At 33.5% G+C, this 25,893-nt stretch overlaps 2 protein-coding genes across 2 annotated transcripts; one reads left to right on the plus strand and one right to left on the minus strand.

Annotated features, from left to right (window-relative positions):
- Positions 1–2,329, plus strand: LOC120270873 (9-cis-epoxycarotenoid dioxygenase NCED3, chloroplastic-like). Its single transcript, XM_039277951.1, has 2 exons — positions 1–1,333; positions 1,893–2,329. Exons 1-2 carry the CDS (start codon positions 126–128, stop codon positions 2,323–2,325), a joined length of 1,641 nt encoding a protein of 546 aa, XP_039133885.1. The 5' UTR covers positions 1–125; the 3' UTR covers positions 2,326–2,329.
- Positions 2,330–3,116: 787 nt separating this feature from the next.
- On the minus strand, positions 3,117–7,861 carry LOC120280443 (probable voltage-gated potassium channel subunit beta). The gene is made up of 4 exons (XM_039287290.1): positions 7,102–7,861; positions 6,549–6,692; positions 4,354–4,518; positions 3,117–3,487 (listed from the first exon to the last, which is right to left on the minus strand). The coding sequence occupies exons 1-4, from the start codon at positions 7,663–7,665 to the stop codon at positions 3,374–3,376; spliced, it is 987 nt and encodes a 328-aa protein (XP_039143224.1). The 5' UTR covers positions 7,666–7,861; the 3' UTR covers positions 3,117–3,373.
- Between the last annotated feature and the right edge of the window lie 18,032 nt (positions 7,862–25,893).

Below are 25,893 nucleotides of genomic sequence, written 5' to 3' on the forward strand. Positions count from 1 at the left end.
CCAAACAACCCTACAAACTCCAACAATCTCCAAACTCCAAACTCCATCCCTAACCATGCAATCCCTCAACCTCTTCTCATGCAACAACACCCATCATCACAGCTCCACCAAAGAAACCCATCCCTATGGAAATCCCCAAACTACCCTCAAAACTATCACCATCTTCAACCCCTTCCCAAACCCTTACTACCCTAAACCCCATACAAACCCTAATAGCAACAACCCTTAACTCCATTGAAACCAACCTCATTATCCCTCTTGAAACAAAGAAACCTCTCCCTAAAACCATCAACCCAAACGTCCAAATCTCCGGCAACTATGCTCCGGTGGCGGAATTCCCTCTCCGGCGTGGCCTTCATGTCACCGGCACCATCCCTGACCACCTTCATGGTTTGTACGTGAGAAACGGAGCTAACCCCATACTACCACCTTCCTCCGGCCACCACCTCTTCGACGGCGACGGCATGATCCACTCCGTCGTCCTCTCCGGCGAGAAACAAGCATGCTATGCATGCAGGCTCACTAGAACCAACAAACTCAAACAAGAACTTAATTATGGCCGGCCATTGTTCCCTAAACCTATAGGTGAGCTTCATGGCCATTCAGGGATTGCAAGGTTTCTCTTGTTCTCCCTCCGCGCCGCCGCCGGCATCGTCGACGTCTCCGGCGGCTCCGGCGTCGCCAACGCCGGCCTTATCTACTTCTCTGGGAGGTTACTAGCCATGTCTGAAGATGACCTCCCTTATCACGTTAAGATCACATCTGATGGTGATCTCGAGACCATCGGACGGTTCAGCTTCTCCGGCCAACTCTCATCTCCGATGATCGCTCACCCTAAGATTGACCCCATCTCCGGCGAGCTTTTCTCTCTTAGTTACCAACTTTTAAACAAACCTTACTTGAAGTACTTCTACGTGGACCCCATCTCCGGCGAGAAGTCACCGGACGTGGCTATAACTCTCCGGCAACCGACGATGATCCATGACTTTGCTATAACTGAGAACTTTGTTGTGATTCCTGACCAGCAAATTGTGTTTGATGTTAAGAGGATGGTGCATGGGAAGTCTCCGGTGAGGGTTGACTCTGGGAAAAAGTCAAAGCTTGGAGTCATGCCAAAGTATGACAAAGATGAGAAGAGGATTAAGTGGTTTACAATCCCGGATTGTTTTTGTTTTCATTATTGGAATGCATGGGAGGAGATCGCCGGCGACGGCGACGGTGACGGTGACGGTGAGTGCACTGTGGTGGTTGTTGGGTCTTGCATGTCGCCGCCGGACAGTGTGTTCAATGAAGATGATGATGTTGAGCTTAAGTGTGAGTTGATGGAGTTCAGGTTTGTGTTTTTTTTATTTATTTATTTATTATGTTTTAATTATATATATATATATATATATATATATTATGCTGGTTTTTTAGGTAGAAGGTGTAGGCGAGAAAATTTTAATTGGTAATTTTTGAAAAGTTAAATTATTTATTTATTTATTTATTTATTTAATTGGTTGGCTTTTTGCATATAGAACCCTAAAATCATTAACTGCTTTTTTTTATTTTCAGTGTTTTTTGGTTAGGTTTAGAGGATAAAAAATAATTGTTTGTGGAGATTAAAAATTAATAATCAGATCCATCTTGAAGGACTCTCTGATATTTCTGTTTATTTTTTTTTTTAGATCATATATTTTTTTTTTCAAAATATTTATTTTTAAAAATAAACAAATGCTTTCTCACTCCTAATTTAATGCTAAAAATGAGTAGAAAATTTTGCAATCCTCATGAACTTTTCCATCATCACCCCCAAAAAACTATAAAATTATTACTCTCATTATTTGTAGCAGTAGTGATCTATATAACAAGTTAATAATTTTTTTTTTTTTGGGTTAATTATTATTAAACAGGATGAACATGAGAACAGGGGAGACAAAGACAAGAGTAATAATAAAAGGAGTGAACTTGGAAGTAGGACAAGTAAACAAAGAAAAACTTGGCCGGAAAACAAGGTACATATACATGGCAGTGGCGGAGCCATGGCCAAAGTGCTCCGGAATAGCAAAGGTGGACATTGAGAGTGGTGAGATGAAGAAGTTTGAGTATGGAGAGAAAAAGTACGGCGGTGAGCCGACCTTTGTTCCGGTGAAGGGTGGTGAGGAAGATGAAGGATATGTGATGAGTTTTGTGCATGATGAAGTTAGTGGCACGTCGGAGTTGGTGGTGCTCACGGCGGCGGAGTTGGATATGGTAGCTACGGTGAGTTTACCGGCTAGAGTTCCTTATGGGTTTCATGGGACTTTTGTTGGGTTTAATGAGCTTAGTGAGCAGAAGGCAACTTGAATTTGTTTCAAAGTTTACTTTTGAGTGGTTTGTGAAATAAGCATTTTGAAAAAAAAAAAAATAAAAAAATTTAAAATTAAAATTTCTCAAAATAAGTTGATATTTTAAAAAGATGAAAATATTAAAAATAATTCTTCCAGTTTTTCGTGCTTTTTATATTTTTAATCCATCAAATCTAAAATCTAGCTTTTTTTAGTCTTTTTTATATTTATTTCATGTATTGTCCCTCATTTCTCAGTTTTTCATTCACTAAAGATGACCAAAAGAAAATAAAAAGACTTTTTATATTAAAGGAATTTTTATATTAAATGAGTTAAAAGATGCGAAAAACACAAAATAAAAAAAGACTATTTTGATATTTTAACTTTTTAAAAATAATAAATTTTTTTAAAAAAATTCTAAATGATACAGCAAATATGCAACGGAAAGAGTAAACAAATTAAATTGGGGTATTATTTGTCCTGTGTTTTATGAAAGAATGGTGAATGGTACTTGTGGCAGGGGAAAGTGGGGACAATGGAAAGACATTTTGGCATCAAGAACATAAATTGTAACATTGTGTGCTTGTCACAGATGTTGCCTGACATTTATTCAACCCAGGAAACCTGAAACAGTTGCTGAAAATAATGGCAAACAATGCCACGGAACACACAGATTCACCTGAACATGCATGACACACGTAGAACATGCAGCAATCACAAACATAATTCTGGTAAAACTATGAAGATAAAAAAGTTTAAGAAAAATCCATGATGATAAGTACAACAATGTAAATGTATTTAAACATGGAATAGTCTTCAAATAAAACCAGTCTTGATTAAATAGAATAATGTCACAATTCACAAACAATAACAAAAGCCAGTCTTGACTAAATAGAGCAGTGTTAAACACTAGTGATGATGATGATGATGATGACATTGTTCCATAACAAGCACTGTGAATGATAAATGGTGTAAACCGAACGAAAACAAGACCAAAGGAAGAATGAGAACACATGAATGGTGTTAAATAACTCGTGCATCGTCATGTATTCAATCCTCTCAGAGATTTACCTGTAGGATTCTTGTCGTTTGGGTTTACTTTGGACAACAGTCTCGATCTTTTCGAGCACATCAGGAGTCAACATTGGAATAACATCAATTGCCTTCATGTTCTCGTTAATCTGTTTTATAGAATGACAGAACTGTAAGAAGCTAAAATGGAAGATGCAATGAAAAATACAGACTGATGACTTATGGTTCAGATGTTTGAAACAAAGAGAACCTTGGTTAATATATTTGCATGAAGATAAATAAGACTGAAACTGGTTCCCCAGATGAAATTGTTAAAACTTGGAAACACAATTGGTTTTTCATAATCAAAAGAAGATCCCTTCCTAATGAAAGTTTTTAACTGAAACAGGAAAGAAACAACAATAATAAGGGAGAGCAACTTTTATAAGGGTTTTTTTTTTCTTGTGTCCACAAAGGATCACTAATTGTATATTTGGCCTAGGAAAAAATATTACAATTGTTTGCATGCCCCTTAAACCCACAAAAATTAGCTTCCGTACCTCTCTCCATCAAATACTGGACTATCTTAGTATAAAATTGATGAAAAAAGGCCTAGAACATCTCAATATGTGTTAAAGGGTAATCACTATTGCTCAAAGTTTTAAAGGTAGTTTAGGAATCAGCAGTAAACATTATAATTACTTTTTGCATTTTTAAAAATTAAAATATAATAACTTTACTAATATTACATTGAGTTAATCAAGATCAGGGGTACATAAGAAAAATTTAGGGCTTTTCGGCACTATACAGATAACTACAATATTTTAGAGGCCAAATAGCAAATCAGGGATGTTTTTAGGACTATATATATAGAAAAATAAACAAAAACAAAAGCCAATTAGAACAACTGGACGCGAGGATTTATAGGGCCTTAGACAATTTGAATAAATATCAAGCAATACATCATTCTACAAAATAAGGCATAACCACAAGCTGGATATAAGAAAAAATATATTTAGATAGATGGCTAATTTACCTGGCTCTCCTTGGTTGCACCAGTGATGACAGATGATACATGGGGATTTGAGGCACACCAAGCAATTGCTAGTTGCGACAAAGGAACCCCCAACTCCTCAGCTATGGGTTTCAGACCGTTAACTTTCCTCAGCACATCATCAACCAGCGATCTGTTTGCAAGATTCTACAAGATAAATAGCAGTTAGTTGCTAGATAATTTTGACAATTTAAATAAAACATCTCAATAACAGGATGCTTCTCACAATAATATTTAAGGTTTATTTTGTTTGCATATCCAAAAACAGGTGATTGCTAATATGCTCTTGCAAAAACCATATGCACTTACAGGCCCTACAAATAAAAGAATTATATAAAAACCTAACTACCCCTTAGCCTCTCCCTCCATCCATCTTGAGAAAGTGAATAGAGAGGATAAAGACCATGGTTAAATATGAATTGTTGTGAACAATGTTAAATTCACTTTAACCATAAGGGTGAATAAACATATAAAAGTGTTTTGTAGAAGCATACAGGCAAATACAGATTTTTATAAGGGAATATTAGCAATCACTCACTTGCATAGGGGTATGCAAGTATATTTATCACGTTGAACTAAGTAAAGAACATTTTGTGCACGAACAAGCTAATTAAATAACAAAAAAGAGCCTGAGACAAATATATCACAATCATACATCATGTATAGATGTTTACCAAGAAAGCATGGATCTCTATGTCTGTCCAACAAAATATGCTCCTATTAATAGGTAGCCTTACAAATGCATTCCAAAGAACATAAAACAAATATATCACATATAAAAACCTATATAGATCCATTTCTTAAGGGCAGGATGGCTCTCAACAATTTCTTATTTAAAATTCTCAAATTAACTCTATTTTCAACATTCAGATAATGCCAAATGACAGCTAATGACACAGACTTGTAAGGAAGACATACAAAAAACAATCTCAGGATAGGCTATGATACAAAGCCAAGCAATATCCTAAAGCATCTAAAACCAAAACAACACTTAGCTGGAACACTTACTAATCTGATGTGAGACCATTCTTAAACCTTTAGGAAAGAGAAGGAAAAATAAATTCTAGTGGTGCTGCCTCTGCAAATTACTAGGACAAAAAACATTGTTAATGTCATCTCTTCTTCCCATTTGTTTGGAAATCACTTCACACTAAGGTATACATTGCAACTTGCTGATACAGCCATCTACCACTGTTCATCAAATTTGATAGAAAGTGGAAACTAAGAGGCTCTAGTATGTCAAAGTAATATCAAAATCTGCACCTCCTCCATCACCTACAGTGTGGATCTCAAACTTCTCAATCTATCAGTTCTGATCCCAACTTTGTATACCTTTGCCTAACAGCATAGAAAACACACTGTGGAGCAGGAAATAGAAGTATTTCATCCACATTATGCAGTTAGAGAATTTGTGCTAAGCAGCCAAATTTCGAAATAATTGACAAGCTAATATTGTCCTTCAACTACAGGAATTAAATTCAGAGTAGATCAGCAACTACGAATATATTATATTATATTATAAAAGCTAACCAACCAATTCTTACCCAAACCAGGGACTCCCCTTAATCAAAGAAGGCAAAACGATCATGTAGAGTCTAAACTTTGACTATCATAACACTTGTGAGGATCTTTCAAATGTATATAAGCACTAAAACCAATTTGAAAATGCAAGGTAAGGTCTGTCAAATCATATATCACTGAGAACATAGCAATTATAATCCCATGCAACATAGTTAAATCATCATCAGTTCTCCAAGGTAGAATACATATGACTTAGGGTCAGGATTCATTTGGCCATAAAACGTTTTAAACCACTTTTCCTATATGATTTTGCCAAAGGTTCCATTTTGCAATTTTTGAGGGCCAAAAGAAGTGCTTTCAGAACAAAATCTTTCAAACAATGCTTTTAACTCAATAACACTTTTGAAGTACTCCAAAGACATGAACAAGCCAACTTGATGCGTAAAAGAAAATCAGAAAAATTGGGAGCCTTGCAGCCTCCTAAATCACTATAAATCATGACAAGCCTACAATTCTCTAGACTTTGAGAAAAGAAATAAGATCATATTGGATCTTTACTGCACAGGTTTCACAATATTCTATCATTAGCAGGAACAACACACATTTACGCAGCAGTATAGTTTTTCATGTCAGCAAGACCACTCAGTAATCAGTACCTTGTAATTTTCCAGTGCAAAACGACTGTCAGGAGGAATGTTTCCTTTGGTATACTTCCCAGTGAGGACCCCTGATGCTAATGGACTCCATGTAGTGAGGCCAACACCATAAGCGCTGTAAAGAGGCATATATTCAACTTCAACCTGCATCATACATGTGATTCAGTATGAGAATCTTGTAAACCCTGCTAAGTTAATTCATAAAAATCTAGTGTCATACTCATCACTCTGCTAAATTCCAAGTATCCAAAATTCAAGTAGAATGTTATAAGAATAAAAAACAACATTTTCATCAATTCTGCAACCAAAGAACCAAGATGTCGAAGACCCATTCAATTTCAAACACTAGGGAAACTCTCTACACAAGATCTAGTCATCAAAGCAAACCGCATTAAGTTCATCTTCAATAAACAAAGAGTGGAAAAAAAGTGAATTATAAACATTCATCCAGAAAAAAAAAAGAAAAGGAATTTTTAATTAAAATATACAATCACAAGATCCTCACAGACAAATAGATAAATAATCAAAATTTGAAAGAATACGAGATGTATACCTTGTGCCTGGAAAGGAGATTGTACTCAGGTTGCTCGACAATAGGACCGACGAGATCCAGCCGATTGGCAACCGCCCAAGCCTCCGTGATCTGCTGCGCAGACCACTCACTAGTACCCCAATAAAAAGCCCAACCATTATCAATCACATAGTTCATCGCCCGAACCGTCTCCTCAATCGGCGTCGCCGAATCCGGCCGATGGCAATAGAGAACATCAACATAATCCATATCAAGACGTTTAAGCGAAGCGCGAGTACCCTCAACGATGTGCTTCCTAGAGAGCCCCTTGTCATTAGGGCCAGGACCACCCCAAAAGATCTTAGTGGAAATGACGAGGTCGGAGCGGCGCCATCCGAGTTCACGAATGGCTTGACCCATGATCTCCTCAGCGCGGCCATTGGCGTAGACCTCAGCGTTGTCGAAGAAGTTAACACCGTGGTCACGGCAGCACTGGAGGAGGATCTTGGCTTCCTTGACATCAAGCTGGTTGCCGAAGCTCACCCAGGCGCCATAGGAGAGCTGGCTGACCTTCAACCCAGATCTCCCGAGGTTCTTGTACTGCATTTCGGATGGTGGATCGATGGAGCTCGATCTCTCTGGCGGTGGATCGAGAGTGATGGTTGGCGTGATGAAGAAGAAGAAGAAGAAGAAGAAGAAGAAGGCACCGATGAAGAATCGGGAAGGCGATTTCTTAAAACGAACGCGATCTTGGGAATCGAAGAGGCGGTTGGCACGTGTGGGGGGACTGGAGTGAGGGGCTGTTCAGAGTGACAAAGGGTTGTTTGATTATTTATTTATTTTTTTTAATTTATTAAAAAAATTTAAGTTTAATTTAAAAGAAATGGTTAGGTATAAATATCAAAATAGTCTCTATTTTGTGTTTTCCGCCCTTTTAATTACTCTAATATAAAATCCGCTATTTTGGTCCTTGTATTTGCATATTTATGTTTTTTTAGTCTCTCGAATTGACGGATCTACACTTTTGGTCCTCGTATTTACATATTTTCATCTTTTTTTCTTCTTCCAATTCATCGGCTGGAAGGACCAAAAGAGTAGATCCGTCAATTAGAGGGATCAAAAAGACATAAATGTGAAAATATGATGACCAAAAAGATGGATTTTATATTATAGGGACTAAAAATGTGGAAAACATAAAATAGAAGCATCATTTTGATATTTTGACCAAATGGTTAATATCATCTCCCCGCGGGGAAGAGGATTTCTCTATTTTTAAATTAAATATATATTTTATATATATACTAAAAATAATTCATATGATTTATTTTATTTATTAAAAAAATTCAATATTAATATAATATTATAATGACTAATATTTGGGGTTTAAAAATTTTATTTTTAATATTTATTAATAATATTTTAGATTTTTAATAAAAATCAGTGTTACTCCAATGCAATTCTCGGAGATAATTATATAAAAAATTGTTTTAAAAATTTTAATCAAAATTTTTTATTTCTTATTATAGATAAATATGTTATATTAAACCTAAGATTAAATTGATTAATTTTTCAATTTCATCGAAATTTGTTGTTTTCTCATACATTAAATAATGTTTAAGGAATATTTTGTTTACGTTTTTTTTTTAATTTCATATATGATATGTTATATGTGTAATTAGGAAAAAATATTTGGTAGGGTAGAAATTCCTCAACCCGTGGGGGAGTGAGAAGGGGGAATTTCTCCCCCACGGGGAATTTTGAGATGAAAAATCCCTCCTCGCCCCACTTGCATCCCTATCTCCAATTTTCTCACTTGATAAAAAAAAATCTTTAAACTATATCATATAAAAAAAAAATCCTTTCTTTTTCTAATACTCTAATAGCTACTTTTATCAGAAAAGTAGTTGGCGTGGATTGAAATACCCCTCAATATTTTTAAACGAAAATATAAAATAGTAAATAAGAAACTAAAATATTAAACATCAAAAACAAATATTAAAAAAAATGTTATGTAGTTACATATATTAAATAAAAAAATATATTTAATAAACGGGAAATAAATTTCTTAAGTGTAAAATTAGATTTTTGTAAATAAAATAAATTGACGGTATGAGTTGCAAGTACTAAAAAATAAGTAAATTTAAAAAAATGAGATTATCTAGGAAAATTAAAAATGTCAGAGGAGGGACTACATGAGATATTTGAAAATGTTGTAAGGAGTAACAAATAATTTTACCTAATTTAATTTAATTTTTTAAAGTTTAATTTAAAATTTTTGTCACGTGGGACTAGGGTGAGTAGTTGTTCAGAGTAGACATGGCCACGGTTCAGGAACCGCCGGTTACGGTTCCTGAACCGCAGATTACTGTTCTAAAAAACTTTGAACCGGAACCGAACCGCCTAGCCAAGGTTTTTGGCGGCTGGCGATTCGGTTCAACGGTTCCTATTTGATGGTTTAAACATGCTATTTTTTGTTTGCTATGTCATTCACCTCCGCAGTCCGATGAGCGAAGAAAGTCATAGCGATTCCATCCCGTCTCAGAAGGAACACCTTAGAAATCAGAATGATCGGACGCAGCAACCATGATCGCCTTCTCTATCACGTCAAAGATATCCAAGATCAAGCTACGGAAGAACCGTCTCCAGTAATCCATCGAAGATGAACTCACAGCCATCTCACTTCCAGCTCGAGCTTGTTCCTCCCCATCTTCTCCACCATCAAGTCGGGCTTCCACCGATCCGACCCGCCGCCCTCGAATAGAGATCTAGGATTAGGATTTTATCAAAGAGGATTTAGAATTTTCAAGCCTTTAAGAGAGTGCCGGCGAGAACAAATCAACAAAATAAAAACTTAATCAATTGATTTAATTCAAGTGTTCAAACCTAACCTAATCAGATGATTCACACGACTCAAAATTTTAAATGGTCAAACCTATTCAGATATCATAAGTCATAACATTATTTTATATAATATAATAATAATAATTATATATATATATATATATATATATAAAACTAAGTAATTTGATATTTTGAATCTTTTGATTCAAGTGGAACCAGCGGTTTGAACAGCCGATTCGATGGTTTTTAAATTTTGAAACCGACCGAACAGATTCCGGTTTTAGGACGGTTACGGTTTTTCCTTTATGGCGGTTCGGTTACGTTCCACGATTTAGGTTCAAAATGGCCAGCTGTTTTATTTTTTTTAAAAAAATTAATTTAAATTCATTTAAATTAATTTAATTAATTTTTTTTTTTTGGGTTTGGCTGTATTTTTAAGTGGTTGTGTCCGTGGTGTTTAGATGGAGTTTGATTTAAACAAAATTGGGGAAGAGATTTATTTAATTGGAGCGGATTTTTTAAGAGATTAGATTAAAATAAATAAAATGAAAATTGTTTTTGGCTTGAAAAGTAATTTATAAGTAGGATAAAAAAAATGCTGGTTCTCTGAGGAGGCACACGGGAAATAGGAGACTAAATAATAATTTTAAAATAATAGGTTAAAAAGTTTAGATTAAAAAGGAGTAATGGTAAAGAAAATATGGGATATAACATAGGGAATTATGTTAAAAGGGATAAACTCAACTATAGAATGCAGAAAAAAATATAAAAATGAAAATAAAAAAAAAAGAAAAAACATGAGTTTTTAGGAGGATATGAGATATTTTATTTTCTCAAGAAAACATTGAAAGTACTCATGATGAATTAGTCATGTCCTTTGGGAGGTGCAAGTACAATATGATCACTTGTCTCGTTTTTGTTTGATTTCAATAACTTTAAGGTTTCCTTTGGTTTAAAGAAGTGATCCTTAATACATGAGGGATCACTCCTTCTTTTAGTACATACCTATGTTGGGTATACATCAAATTATTTGGAGATAGCATGGGGAGGCATGAATGCCCCCAAAAAACCCTGTATGTGGATTTCTCCTAAAATTGATAGGTTTACAAAATTACCATATTGACATTATCTTTTTTGTTTTGGTAATTAAAAAATTTAGAACATATTAATATTATTAGGCGTAATATATTGGCATCCACTTATTTAATTTAATACCAATTTAATTTGAAATTATTATCTTTTAAAATTTATCTGTCCTTAATTTGTCAATTACTTTTTATATAAAATAATTAAAATTTAATTATAAATATCTCAAATAATTAATTTTTCAAATGGATAATATTTACGGTTATTTTAAAAATTTTATCCAATCTTAACTTCATAAATAATTTTTATATAAAATAATTAAAGTGTATATTTTAAAATAAAATAGTAATTTTATTACATCTCTTTCTCTTAACTTTTCCTATTCCCATTTGTATTCCCTCAAACCAAATATTACTTTCATTCCTATATCCAGATCTTACATCCCCACCCCATCCCTATTCCCATCACCCTATTCCCATATCTATCCCGAGAACCAAATAGGGCCTAAATTGCACATCACTGTCTTGTTTGAGTCCTCTAATTTGACTCTTTTTTTTTATCTAGAGATGTAGACATCCACATTATAAACATATTATTAGTTCTGCACAATGTCAAGGAAAGCAGTACCATTGTGGATTTAAAAATGTATTCATTTCATACAATCCAAATGGTTTAGATAATAACATGACTAATACATCCCAAATACTCTTATAAAATCCCTTGCTCCAAAGGGGCCTAGAGGGCCTTGAGGATGGTTGGTGAAGTAGGCATTCGAAATAAGTGGCTATAAAAGTCCCATATATGTGGAGCAAATTGATACCCTGTGAAGAGGTGGTTAACAAATTAAGTGGATGCATGGTAGAGAACATACATAACAGTTGGGAGTTTGTTGCATCTTCTAGCTGCTAAATTTTTTATGGTGAAAATTTTATTATCCAAAGCCAACCACATGAACAAATTGGTTGTTAGGGGATAGGTGCATTTCCAAATACGAGGAGTCTCCTGACATCTCTTCCAACCATAGGGATCCTATATAATGATTTGACAGAGAAAGCCTTCGAGAGAATCAGGTTCTATGATTTTAAGGCCGCCACTACTATATAAGGTGTCAAGGATTATAAATACTCACTCCCTAAAGGAAAAGGTAATGTCAAGGTGGGTTGGTGAGAGACATTAAACACCTCCTGCTAGAGGAAATATATGTGCACACTTATTAATCTATCAATCCCACTAGAATAAGGCAGTCTCCCCATCTATGATAATAGAGGCAATGCAGAATATGAATCATGAGAGATATCTTAGAATATCATTCTAAAAGAAGGATATCAGAGAGGGCGGTCAATGTAAAGGTTCAAGATGTGGACATTACGAAAACTAGTTGAAATGAGTTACATTAGCATCACACCACCCCTCTAGTCGTGAATTTCCACCACCATTTTCCTAGGAGACCAAGGTTAAATTCTTCAATATATAAAATACCCAATTCCCCCTAGATCCTAGGTGTGGACCCCACTGCCTGATTAGATCCTAGCCATTGATGGAAATTTTTTTAATCATAGCCATCGATTTGTTTTAAATTTTATAACCCTTGTTCTTATCCCTAGCGGTTACCAAATATCACGACCTAACTATATCTCCACCGCCCATGATCTTCAATTGTCATGGGAAAAAAAACTCCCAATCTCCCTTCCGTTTCCTTCATGGTGGTGCCGCCGGCAAGGACTAGTGGATCTTCTTTTCGAGAGTTTGTTCGCTTCTTTCAAGGTAGGATTCTAGAGCTTTGTGCATAATTTTAATGATTATTATTGATGCTTGTTGGCTCTTGATTTCTTCCTTTTTGAAACCCTGAAATTTGTTCCTATTTGTGATTCACTTTTAAACCTTAGATTTAGCCCTTGAGTTTCTAGGGTTTGTGTCCAATTTGTAGTTGAGGGAATAGTGTTCCTCTTTTGATGTGTGCACCTAACCATATTCTTAGGATCTTTGACCGTGATGTTTTTATGGATTTAATCACGTCTCAAGGATGAGATTTTGCATGATATATTTGATGTAATGTGAAGTATAGTTGATTGAGGTATAATCTTTCGCCATGAGGTATAATCTTTCACCTAAAAAAAAAGGCGCCTTTTTTGTGAGAGACCGGCCAACCTCAGTGAGACCCCGAACAGAACTCAATCACAAGCCAGGTATAGTTTTGCTTAGTCGGGAAATAATTCTCACTCCCCCGGAGTTGAACCCGCGACCTAATCCTTTTGTCTCACTTAAAGTGAGCGCCTCTCACCAATTGATCCGCGGGGTAAATAAAAAGGCGTCTCTCACTTAAAGTGCCGCCTGATGGGCTTGGTAAATTAACAATAAATATTCGATCCCTCTAGTTAAAAGGAAAAAGTTGTTGCATAGTGGATACTAGTTTAATATAGGGTGAATTATTTACCATGTTTATTATAATTTTCTAGTTATTTATTATGTTAGTTTTACAACTACACTCACACTAGCTAGTTATTGATACGGAGCAAATTACTTACTAGGCATGATATTTATGTATCTAATATACCACCCTACACCTCAAGTTGAAAAATTATGCATGATATGTAACTTAATTCAAAAACTATTTTTGTTGCTAGTAAAGCAACAGGCTTGGACCTGCTGACTAATATGTGCATATAATAATGTGCCTCATAATAATTAAGAAAGCTATTTGATCTATCTGAGCTATATAGGTACTCAGACATATATATTTTTAATTATCAGGTGGTCTCCTATCTATTATTTTCTAGAAAAAGTTAGTCATTTATTTGTATTAATTAAATGATATTACACACGTTTATTGAATGGTTTGGTAAATATGGAGACATATATAGGCACTCCTGATTATGAATATACACTTGTAAAGTTATGAACATAACTTGCAATTGCACTCCTCATAATGAATATACAACTTGCTATTACACATGTTTATTGTATTACTTAGGGAATATGGACTAGAGCTCTCAAACATGCCCACATGAATATACACTTATAAAGTTATGAATAGAAAAAAAATCAAGGTTTGGTAATATCACATGGTCCACATTCATTCTGTTCTAATTGTTTTCTATGATCACACTCATGATTAATAGCTACTTGATTTTTTTCACCATAATTAATAGCTACTCATGATTATCACTTGAATATTTGTCGTTTTATTATACATTACTAAGTGATGTAGTTATATTTAAAATTGTATCTTATCATCTTATCATGTATGATATTTGTTATATTTTTGATACACATTTGCAAAATAAATAAAAATCATGGAATCCACCTCTTTGAATAAAAGTGTGAACTTAGATGAAGAAGAATTGGAAAACATCAAATCCGGTAAGGAGAAAACTAAAAAGGCGAAAGAATTTTCTGATGTTTGGAATTTTTTTTATGAAGAAGGGGGTGAATCAAGATGGCATATAAATAGCAGAATGCAAGCGATGCAAGAAAGAATATAAATGCGGGGGTAAAAAGTATGGGACTTCTTATTTGAGGCGCCACAAAGATAACTGCAAAATGATTAAAATGAATGATGTGGGACAGATGTTTTTTGATCATGAAGGGAAGATAAGGTCTAAAAAAATAGATCCAAAAATTGCACGTGACTTATTAGCTGCTGCAGTTATAAAACATGATTTGCCATTTTCATTTGTTGAATATGATGACATTAGAGCTTGGATAAAATATGTGAATCCTGATGGTGCTTGCATTACTAGAAATACTCTTGTTTCTGATATTACAAGAATATATATGAGAGAGAAAGAAAAACTTAAACACATTTTGGGTAATATTCATAACAGAATTTGCTTAACTTCATATGTGTGGACTGCATGCACTAGTGAAGGCTACATTTGCTTGACTGGACATTTTGTTGATGAAAATTGGAAATTAAAGAGTAAACTTTTGAATTTTGCTGAAATGCCTCCTCCACACTTAAGAGTTGAATTGGCTGCAAAGTTATTTACATTTTTAAAAGAATGGGGAATTGAGAAAAAAATATTTTTTTTTGACATTGGATAATGCATCTAGCAATGACAATATGCAAGATATTTTGAAAAAGCAGTTGTCTTTGCATGATAGTTTGTTATGTGATGGCGAATTTTTTCATATTTGTTGTTCTGCTCACATATTGAATCTTATTGTGCAAGAAGGTTTGAAGGTAGCTTCTGAAGCTTTGCATAAAATCAGAGAATCTGTCAAATATGTGAATGGTTAAGAAAGTAGAATGAAAAAATTTGAAGAATATGTGGGCGTAGTTGGCAACATCGACACTAGTATTGGCTTGCAATTAGATGTGTCCACCCATTGGAATTTGACATATTTAATGTTGGATAGTGTCCTTAAATATAAAAGGGCATTTACTTCTCTTCAATTGAATGATAGAAATTACAAGTATTGTCCTTCAAATGAAGAATGGAAAAGAGGAGAGAAAATATATGAATTCTTGGAGCCATTTTATGACACTACCAACTTGATCTTGGGATCTTCTTATCTTACATCAAATTTGTATTTTATGCAAGTTTGGAAGATTGAAGTTTTATTAAAAAAAACTTGTCAAGTAAAGATGTGGTGATTAGTGACATGTGTAGAAGGATGAAAGAAAAATTTTGATAAATATTGGAGACAATATAGTATAGTACTTGCATTTGGGGCTATTCTTGACCTAAGAATTAAATTGTCAATGTTGGAGTATTTTTATAGGAAAGTTGAGAGTGATTCTACTCAATGCCAAGAGAAGATGTTACTTGTGAGAACAAAGCTATACAAACTTTTTGAGTATTATTCAAATGCTAATAAGTCAAGTTCTTCACAACCACAATCTTCTTCTATCATTACACCTACATCTACACAAGGTGGTGGAGGAATTAAAAGTAAGGGCAAAAGAATCTTTGATGTAAGTGCTATAACACTTTCTTTCTTTCTTTTTCTATTTATCTAATTTGTTTATATTTTTTATAACAGCATATGCTAATTATTAAATGTAGGAAATTAAAGCATTTGAGAGTCAATCAATTACAAGTGCCGGAAAATTTCAATTGGATCTTTATTTGGAGGAGGCAAAGCTTGAATTTGCATATTATGAAGATTTGGATGTGTTGGAATATTGAAAGAATCATAAGCATAGATTCCCAATTCTTGCATTAATGGCAAGTGATGTCTTGGCTATCCCAATAACAACTGTTGCATATGAATTGGCTTTTTCTATTGGTGCTCGTGCGTTCAACAAATATAGAAGTTATACCCTTCGTGAAAAAGTACAAGCTCTCATTTGTACCCGTAATTGGTTGCATGGTTATAACATTGGTAATTTACTTACAAGTTATTAATTTAAATTGTTCGTTTGGTTGAAATCTTAAAGTGTTGATTTATTTTAAATTTAATGTTTAACTACTTTTTATATTTGGGGTTTTTATGTAGATAATGAAGATGAAGCAATTACTAAGCCAACTATATCGGATGAGGGTTCAAACATTTTTGAAGTTATTGATAAAGATAAAAGGGAAGGAGGAGATAGAGAAGAGGAAAATTTGAAAGATTTAATGAATGATGAATTTTAAATTTTTAATGAACTTTATTATTGTATATCTCTTAAGAGAGAGATGAAAGAATTATGAAATATATTTTTGTTTTATGGTTGATGGACTATTGTATTGTTGATGGGAAGATGTTTTTAATAAACTCTATTATTTTATGTCTTAAGAGAGAGATAGAGATGATGAATTATGAAATATATTTTGTCTTATGGTTGAAGGGTTAATGCATTATTGATGTGAAAATGTTTTTTGTTGGAATTTTAGAAGATGGTTTTGCTTATGAATAGGAAGGAGGACCGATTTTTATTATCAATTAGCAATTTAAGTAGTCATGTGGATGTAATTATTGTTGCTTATAATGGATGATAAATGAGTATAAATGTTTTAGGTACTTTATGTGGTAGTGTCATGGTATTTATATTTCTTTTATCTATGGCTTGTTGTCTTGTTGATGTGGGAATTTTGTAATATTATGCTAATTAGTGTTGTGGGTATTTTGTTATTTACTTCTTTTATTATTTTAGTTGTGTGAGATTTATTGTGCCTCATATGTTGAAACTCTTTTGTTATGTATTTTTTGTATTATGTTTTGGGCTTTAAATGATTTTTTTTGTTTGGTTTAATTCAAAATAATAATAAATATATGAAATATATGATTTTAAAATTGTTTTATATTTTTGGCGGGCCGGCCCGCTCATCCCGCCAACCCAAGGTGGGTCGGGTAGGGTTGGCATTTTGCTAGCCCGCCAAATGGTGGATTTTGCCAACCCGCGGGCCGGCCAGCCCCGCCTTTGACAGCTCTAGTTTGGATCACTGTATCTTTAGCAAATTAGTCCATACTAATTTTGATAATCACCAATCATATCCATCAACAAATTGCAATTTAATCCAAAAGATTAGAGATATTCATATGTGAGACCCCCAATATAATATTTTACATATTAGTCCCTCTATCAATAAATATTCCATATAAGTGGGATGATTAGACCACCAATGGCACTGTCGATCTCCACTTATATGTGTTTCTTTACATTATTGGACATAAAACAATTTCATATAAAATGTATAATAATATATATTTTATATATAATAAAATATTTTCAAAAAATTAACCAGCTGAATTTTTATCCAACACATAAGAAACACAATCTAGAATATTCTCTCCTACAATAGGAGTGATAGATTTCATCTTGGATGACTGCAAATCTTCATGTATTTATTATATAACCCAACGTGTCAGTATATAACCTGCAATTAGCATCACCGGTTGACACTATCAAAGTAATATAATTTATATATAACATTTAATAACATCCTCAGGTAATAAGGACTTTCTGTAACAGAATAACTCTTTTTCTTCTATGACAATGTTTGGTCTAAGAGTTATGTATGGTCCAGTTCAATATTTGTCAGCTACAAATATCCACAATGTTACTAAGAGTCTCCACTCTAGTGGCTGAGACATATTATTCTATCACATATAGTAGTACAACATGTGACAACTAATAATGAATACAAAATCATATTTTATCTCATATGTTGTGAACTATTTTGGGTTGCAAGGAACATAGATAACCATGTCTCACTTTAATGATCTCTATCATAAATTTGAAATCCATAATTATGGATGCAATGAAATAAAACTATTTTATTATTAAACAATAACTAAAATTGGCTTTATAGGGCATACTAGTTTTTAAGAGGCGACTTTGGATTTGATTTTCAAAGTGAGCTTATCCCAATCCTACAAGCGGGGTAGTCTTCCAAGAAGAAGAACATCAAGGTAAGATAAGGGGAGAGCACTTTAGTGGCACAATTAATCATTTTAGCAAGCTCTAAATCCAGTGTTTAGGCAATTCTTATGAAAATTAATTGTTATGCTCGAAATTCCTTCAAAGTAGAAAGAATGTGTTTAATGGTTTTAAGATCCTCTCCTCCCCCGGTTAACAAGATAAGGAGGTCATATATATATATACATTGGGGGTGGCAAATATTACTGGACTATTAAAAAGATTTTTTTTTTATCTAAATCAGTAAATTTTGACTTAACTTATATTAATAAAATTTAAATATTTTAATGTTAAACTTTATTTTAATATAATAATAAGTTTTATGAATATTAGTTGTTTTAAAAATTAATTAATATACATATTTAAATAATTAAAACTTCTTACTATTTGGTTTATAGGATATTTGGACTTGGTTGAAAGAATAATGCTTTATCTCCCAATCAATTATCATAACTATAAAACATGGAACTAGCATTTTAGACGCTATTTTCTTAAATTTATGTCTAAGAAAAAGATAAAACATGAAGTGGATACAACGTAGCAAGAGAATCTTTTTATAATTATTTCTCATATCACAAATGCATTAATAGCATAATGGTGTGATCAAGTAGTAATAAAATTATCGTTCCAGAGGGACTAAATTGCAAATTACCGAATAATTGCGATTAAGATTATCTAGATAAACAAACTAATGTGAAATGAGATAAAAAGAAAAATTAAATCAAATAAACTAAAATCCTACAATTAACAAAAGCTAAAGGCGATTAAGAATAATGGCTTGGGGAAATTCGACTTTAAATTATCATAGGATCAGGGTCCACCACAAGGAAGGCTAAAAGACTTTGCTCTGAACTCTTCTCGGTTTGGTCTAATTGATCTCAAAGGTGGATCCTCCTTAAATACTTCCTATCCTCTTTCAAGATATAACAAGATGTTCAATTAAGAAAATCCCTACTCTTGTGGTGATTAAACCTAATTTAACCCTTTGAGTTATGTGACAATCCAATGGATCCTCATGAAATCTTAATTCAAGATTCTAGGTTTGGTTCTAAAATTCTAGTATCAAAGTTCACCTCTCAGTCTTTCCTTTGACACCTAAGTTCATGCAATTGAAAGAATTCAAAATCACAAGCGTTAAGTGCTTTAAAACCAAATCAAAATAAAAAAAAAAAAAACCATTAACAAACAAGAGAAATTTAGAACAAAATATCTTTTACAATCCTTGGACTTGTCCCAATCCTAGAAAGAAAAGTTTGTACTCCTCCATGTTCAAGATACAATCTATAGACATTGATCTTAACATTTGACAAGAAAATTCAAAGTTTAAAAGAAAAGAAACTTCCTATCCCTGCTTGACGATTGATAGATCGACTTGGATCCGAGCTTGATGTTCTCTTTTCTCCGCTCTTTGGTTCAACTGTTGACGTCTTCTCGTGCCTCTGTGGAGATTGCTTCTCTTTTCACCCTAGTCGTCCTCCTTCTCCTTTTCTTTTCTTCCCCCTTTCTTTTTATATGGCTAAGGGGGTTTTTTTATGTTACGAAACACCGATGTTGTCGGGTAACATGGGCCACTTGTATATCTTTCTAATTTTGATTTCTGAACATCCACATCAACACTGAACACACCCATATTAATTGACGCAGGTTAGTCATGTTTCTTTCTGTTTCTTTACTTTACATCCCCTTCTCGCTTTATGATACTCCATCTCTTACTTCTTGTTTTACTTTCTAAAATGCATCAAACAATATACATTTGGGGTCGAATTCTATTCATTTGCATGAAAATTAATAGAAAGCAGTATTCCTAACAATGAGAATAAAATCCATACAGAAATCATGTGAAATTGCATGATTAAACTGTTAGGTTATATCGCAAAAATCAAATAACATCAAAAAGGCATGTGAAAGAAATAATAAATTTGCGATATGTTCTAATTGTTTTAATGAATACCGTAATTTAATTAAAAGACCTAGAAAATTATCTCTTAATGTTTAAAAGCCTTTTTTTGATATGTCGAATTTGTCTCTCGGATTGTCGTAGATCTCCTAGAGCCAAACCAAACTCTCACGCCTCTAGATCACTAGCCAAAATTAAGAGACAATCTCCTCCTCTTCTCCAAATAGTGGCTAGGGTTAGAAAGGAAGAGAGAGCTTGGGAATTTTTCACTAGAGAATTAATTGATTGAATCTAGGATTAGAGAGGAGTCATATTTATAGAGACTTCATAAAACATGATACACATTATTCAATTATGAGTGCTATTCAAAATATGAACCTTCATAATATGATAATTATTATTCAATAATGAGTCATATTTGAAATATGAACCTTCATAATATGATAAACATTATTCAATTATGAAGTCCTATTCAAAATATGAACCTTCATAATATGATAAACATTATCATAGAAATTCTATTAGAAATATGAGTCCTAGTGTAACTAAAACCACTTTTGTCTTTGAGCCCTTATAATTTTGATTAAATATTCGACTTCATCAAATTTAAATCAAAATTTAAACTTAAGACAAAAACCCTAGACCAATTTACAATTTCATTTATTCTATGAAGTAAAATTATAAATTAACAAGTTTACCCCTGCACCCAAAATGAGATTAATTCTTTATCCTTTTAAACGTGACTCCCTTGGTTCGTTCTGATTAGCAAAGCGAGGATATCAAAAAACGTGGGTGACACCTAGCCAGCCTCGTGGCCCCACGTCGTAACCCAACTGAACAAGAATGAGTTGTTCATTATGAACCTTTCCGATTATGATTACCATATGTGTATAAACCTTTCGTTCTTGTATCCCAACCGAGTGAGAGCCATGGTAAGTGTCAAACTCACTGAACACGAACATATGCAAATAACTATAGTAGGGTGAGATTACCAAACTATCTTTCGTATCCCACACTATTATTTTAGCTGCCTTAACCAATATCTTCTAATCTCACATACTTATAATTGTATAGGATAATAACTCGTTTACTTCTGAGAGAATGAATTTCTTCTTGCTGATCACTCACAACTGCTACTTGCCTAACGCAGTTGCACTTTAATGTCGTCCCTAACAAAAGGTAAACTGAGCCTAACAACTCTAATAACAGACAAGACGTCACAAATACATTGTGATCATGATACCTCAAGTCTAAGATCCACTCATATGATCATAACCAACAATCCCAATTATTGAATGTCAAAGAGTAAAACCAATGTGATTGGATTGTTGCGAGTCATGTTCGAATACACCAATCCCAGTGATGTATTTATGACATATGCTCCTACTATTCCATAATGTTCAACTAGCACTCTTTGTTAACCTATATGTCATACAAATCCTTACGAACCTTTAACGGCCAATTAAAAGTTCTTTGATTTGTGAACTATTTAAGTGTATAAGTACCAAACTCTTCTAGTGCTCTCCTTTTTATCCCACAAAGAGTAGAAAGTTTTACTTAATACATATGGACTATGATATTCAAAATTAATTATAATGCCATCACATGATTTATATGAATATCAAAATGAATGCCGATAATAATAAGAATGTATAATATAAATGAAATGCCCTAATATAAGTATCATTATTGGCATTCAAGGGTATAATCCTAACATAAACAACAAATAAGATCAAAGTAATATTATGATTTCATGCAATTTATATACTTATCACATAATATACATGAAGCAGATACAACGTAGCAAGAGAATCTTTTTTATAATTATTTCTCATATCACAAATGCATTAATTGCATAATATATATATATATATATATATATATATATGCCCATCTTCTACTATCATTTATCTTCCTTGTTCTTTTTTTTTTTAATCTTTCATTAGTTATCCTAACAATGGGACTCATCGTTGCTCGTAAATGTAGATTGACAACACAAAAATAAACCGTTACAGCTAAGCTCTATAGTTGGCATCATTTGACACCCAGTCAAGATGACAAGGCAATGACGATGATGTTGCAAGTTTAGTGACATGGCAAGATGACTTGGTATGGAGGCATGAAGAAGATTTTTGTGAGATCAGAGCTATATTTGGAGAGGCTATATAAGGCAAGTGGGTTGCAACTTCAAGAGCAAGCAAACATGATCCTAACCATATGAAGTCAAAGACTAAATGAAGATACTTCTATATTTGACAAGTGAATCAATCAAGCAACCACGTGGAAGCAATATCTCACCAAGGCCATATTTAAATACAATTCAAGATTTATTCAAATTTTGAGGGAATCTAAATATGGGTGAAACTATTTGAAGACATGGGCTATTTAAGGACAAATCTATTTGAAGGCACAAATATATCTAGAGATAATTGAAGCCCAAGCTTAGATGAATGAAGATCATGTTTGGAAGATATTGAAGAGCTAAATTTGGATGAAAGAAAATCAAGTTAGGGAGAAGAATATTGATGAACCAAACTTGGATGAATTGAAATCAAGTTTAAAGATTGTGAAGACCAAACTTGGATGGATAGAGATCAAGTTTGGAAAGAAGATTTTGAAGATACTTGAAGACCATCTTTGATGAGATGGAGACGCGCCTTGGTGGGTACTGACCCTTGGGAGAAGTACCTACTGATATGATGTGAGCAGACAAGCTAATTACTAACAAAAAAAGCTTGGGAGGAGTTAACTGTATCGACTTAGACTGGCACAACTGGTTGGGCTGGAGGCGTCACATGGTCATGTTATAACAGAAGCTAGAACTCAATTAGGATAAGGGATGTCAACGGGGCGGGGATTCACCGGCCTCGCCCCTGATTTCCTACTCCCATCCTTAACTTCGCCCCCTTCCCCGCAGGGATTTTTCGAGTTCGTGGATTCATCGGCCTCGATTAATAAATTAAAATATTATTATTATTTAATATAAAAATTTTTATCATATTATAAATTTTCCAAAACTCAATCAAAATTCAGCAACTCTACTTGACACACAAAAAAAAACACCCTAAAAAGCAAAAGCAGAATCATGTTAGACAATTCAAATAATAGAAGGGAAAAAAATAAAACATTTAATAGTTCAAAGGAATTAGTAAAAATATCTGATAAGCGAAACACAAGAAAATTCATCAGCAAATCAAAATATAATAAAATCAATTGGACATTGTTTGCTATCTTCAGCACTATTTTCTCTCAATCAAAACACAAAAATTAACTAGAAATACAAATCTCTTTAATGAACATTTATCAACAAATCAAAATCTAATAAAATCAAGACTTCTTATCCAAAACAAGATAAGGTTTCATCTAATATATCACTGTAAACATGGCATTCATCAACTTGTGATTAAATTATGTCTTAAAAAACAATAACCAATCAAACAGTTTTATGCTGAATAAATATCAATAATAAAATACATTTGCGGCTTTTCCCACCCAATTACAACCACTAGACTGAAAAAGTCAAACTGAATCCAAGCAAATGAATAGTTGAACCAAAGAATAGGAATAAAAAAACCCAACTTTTAAAAAGCTTGAGAATGGAAAAAATATAGTTGGCCAACTGAGTATTGAAAACATCTGATAATGGGCCATCAATTCCTATAGCGGATTGACTACTACCAACAGTAGTAGAAGAATTACTACCTTGAGATGCCATCATTTCTATAGAAAATATATGCATATATGTTAATTAATTGTTTTAATTAGAACTTATTAGCAACCAAAAAGAATAAAATATACCCTTTTAAACAATCATCAAAAGCAATAAGAACCAACAAGAACAACAAAAAAAAATACAACAAAATAGGCTTGTTTAAAGCTGAAAGGAGCATCTTTAAGTAATAAAGTAGTCAAAGGTTTTGCCATCTTTAAGAAGTCTTTTATGAAACTTTGGTAAAAGTGCGTGCCCCAAAAAACTGCACACTCTATTGGCTGATGTAGGTAGCTGCATTTTCTCAAGGACTTCCACTTTTTTCCTTGTACACTTTAATACCATGCTCAAACACCATGTATCGTAGCATAATGCCTTCACGTACCATAAAATGACACCTCTCCAAATTAAGGATGAGAATCATTTCTTTGTACCTATATAGCACTACTTTGGAAAAGTTAATTAAGCAATTATCAAAATTTGTGCCATACACAAAAAAAATTGTCTATAACAACTTCCATGATATTTTAAATAAAATCAAAGGCTGAAAGTCTTCTTACTCCTTGATTTCGATCTGCCATGATTGTATCTCCCACTAGAGCTATGTTTTGTTGGGCTTCTTTTCATCACCATCAATGTCTCCGCTTGTTGCGAACTAGCTAGCATGTCTTCCTTGTTCTTGCTTCGACTCTCTTCCTTAAGAATAGCAGTTGTAATGTCATCAAAGACTAGAATGTCCATGTGGACATTGTTTGTTAAGTTGATGATGAGTTAATTATATGAATCTGGTAGACTTTGGAGTAGAAGTTCGACATGTTCACCTGACTCTATTTTATGTCCCAGCAATGCGAGTTGGGACAATAGAGTATTCAGTGTTTTCAGATGCTCTATCACTAAAGTGAATTTTGCTATGCACAAAAAATAGAGTTTCTTTTTAAGGAAAATCTTATTGTGGAGTAACTTGGCCTTATACAACTTAGTGAGATGATCCTAAATCTCCTTCGTCGTCTTCTTCTCTACTATACTTGATAAAACTCCATCAGCAATAGCCAGATTTGTAACTACATTCTCGTCCATCTCAATCCACTTGCCATCTTTGACCTTAGTTGGAATTTCACTAATAGTTGCCAAACAATTATCCTTCCTCAAGGTTGCCTTTATCTTCAGCTTCTACGGTAAGAAATTACTCACACTGAATTTCTCATTCTCGTATTTTGCAGCCGTTGCTTCTATTTTAGATTGCTTCAAAACAGTAACTAGTTTCTTCAATGGGTGAATAATAATCTAATTTATTTTTTTGATGTGGAGAATCCACTAATGGTGGCAGTTATAGAGCATACGATAAGTAGATATACACACCCAGATTTATCTCTGATACCACTTGTTATAAAAAAAATAGGATCGAATAGAGTCCGGTCATGGCAGAAGAAATTAAAATGTAATAATGAAGATAAAAGACACTCATATATTCAGTAGAAAACTCTGAAATAATTAGGGTAAAAACTACAAGCAAAAATAGAAGAATTTATTAAGTGAAAAAATTTTAGGAGTTACAATCTCTCTAATGATAAAGAGAAAACTCGTACTCTCTATTATACTAGGAGAACATACTAACTCTTAAAAAATATGTGTTTTTTTCCTACTCTTCTATTTTCTCTAACTCACTTCCTCACTCTCACTCTCTCTTTTACTTGGTCATAATGTGTGAGATCCATCTTCTTGCCTATTTATAGGCAAAGAAGAGATGCCCTTAAGTGCTAATTAATTCTCCTAACATTAGTTAGGTGGCTGCTATTTTTTGACCAAGGTTGGTGAGCCACGATTATTGACTTGTGCACTGTCGGATTGATGAGCCATCGTTTCACAACATGAGGTTCCCCATAAGGAGTAATGGAGGATATGCTTTAGGTCTTTTCTAGTTAGGAAAATTACTTTGAAGATAAATTGTCCTTA

This window comes from Dioscorea cayenensis, chromosome 2 (assembly GCF_009730915.1).
Source record: "Dioscorea cayenensis subsp. rotundata cultivar TDr96_F1 chromosome 2, TDr96_F1_v2_PseudoChromosome.rev07_lg8_w22 25.fasta, whole genome shotgun sequence".
In the NCBI taxonomy this organism is placed as follows: domain Eukaryota; kingdom Viridiplantae; phylum Streptophyta; class Magnoliopsida; order Dioscoreales; family Dioscoreaceae; genus Dioscorea; species Dioscorea cayenensis.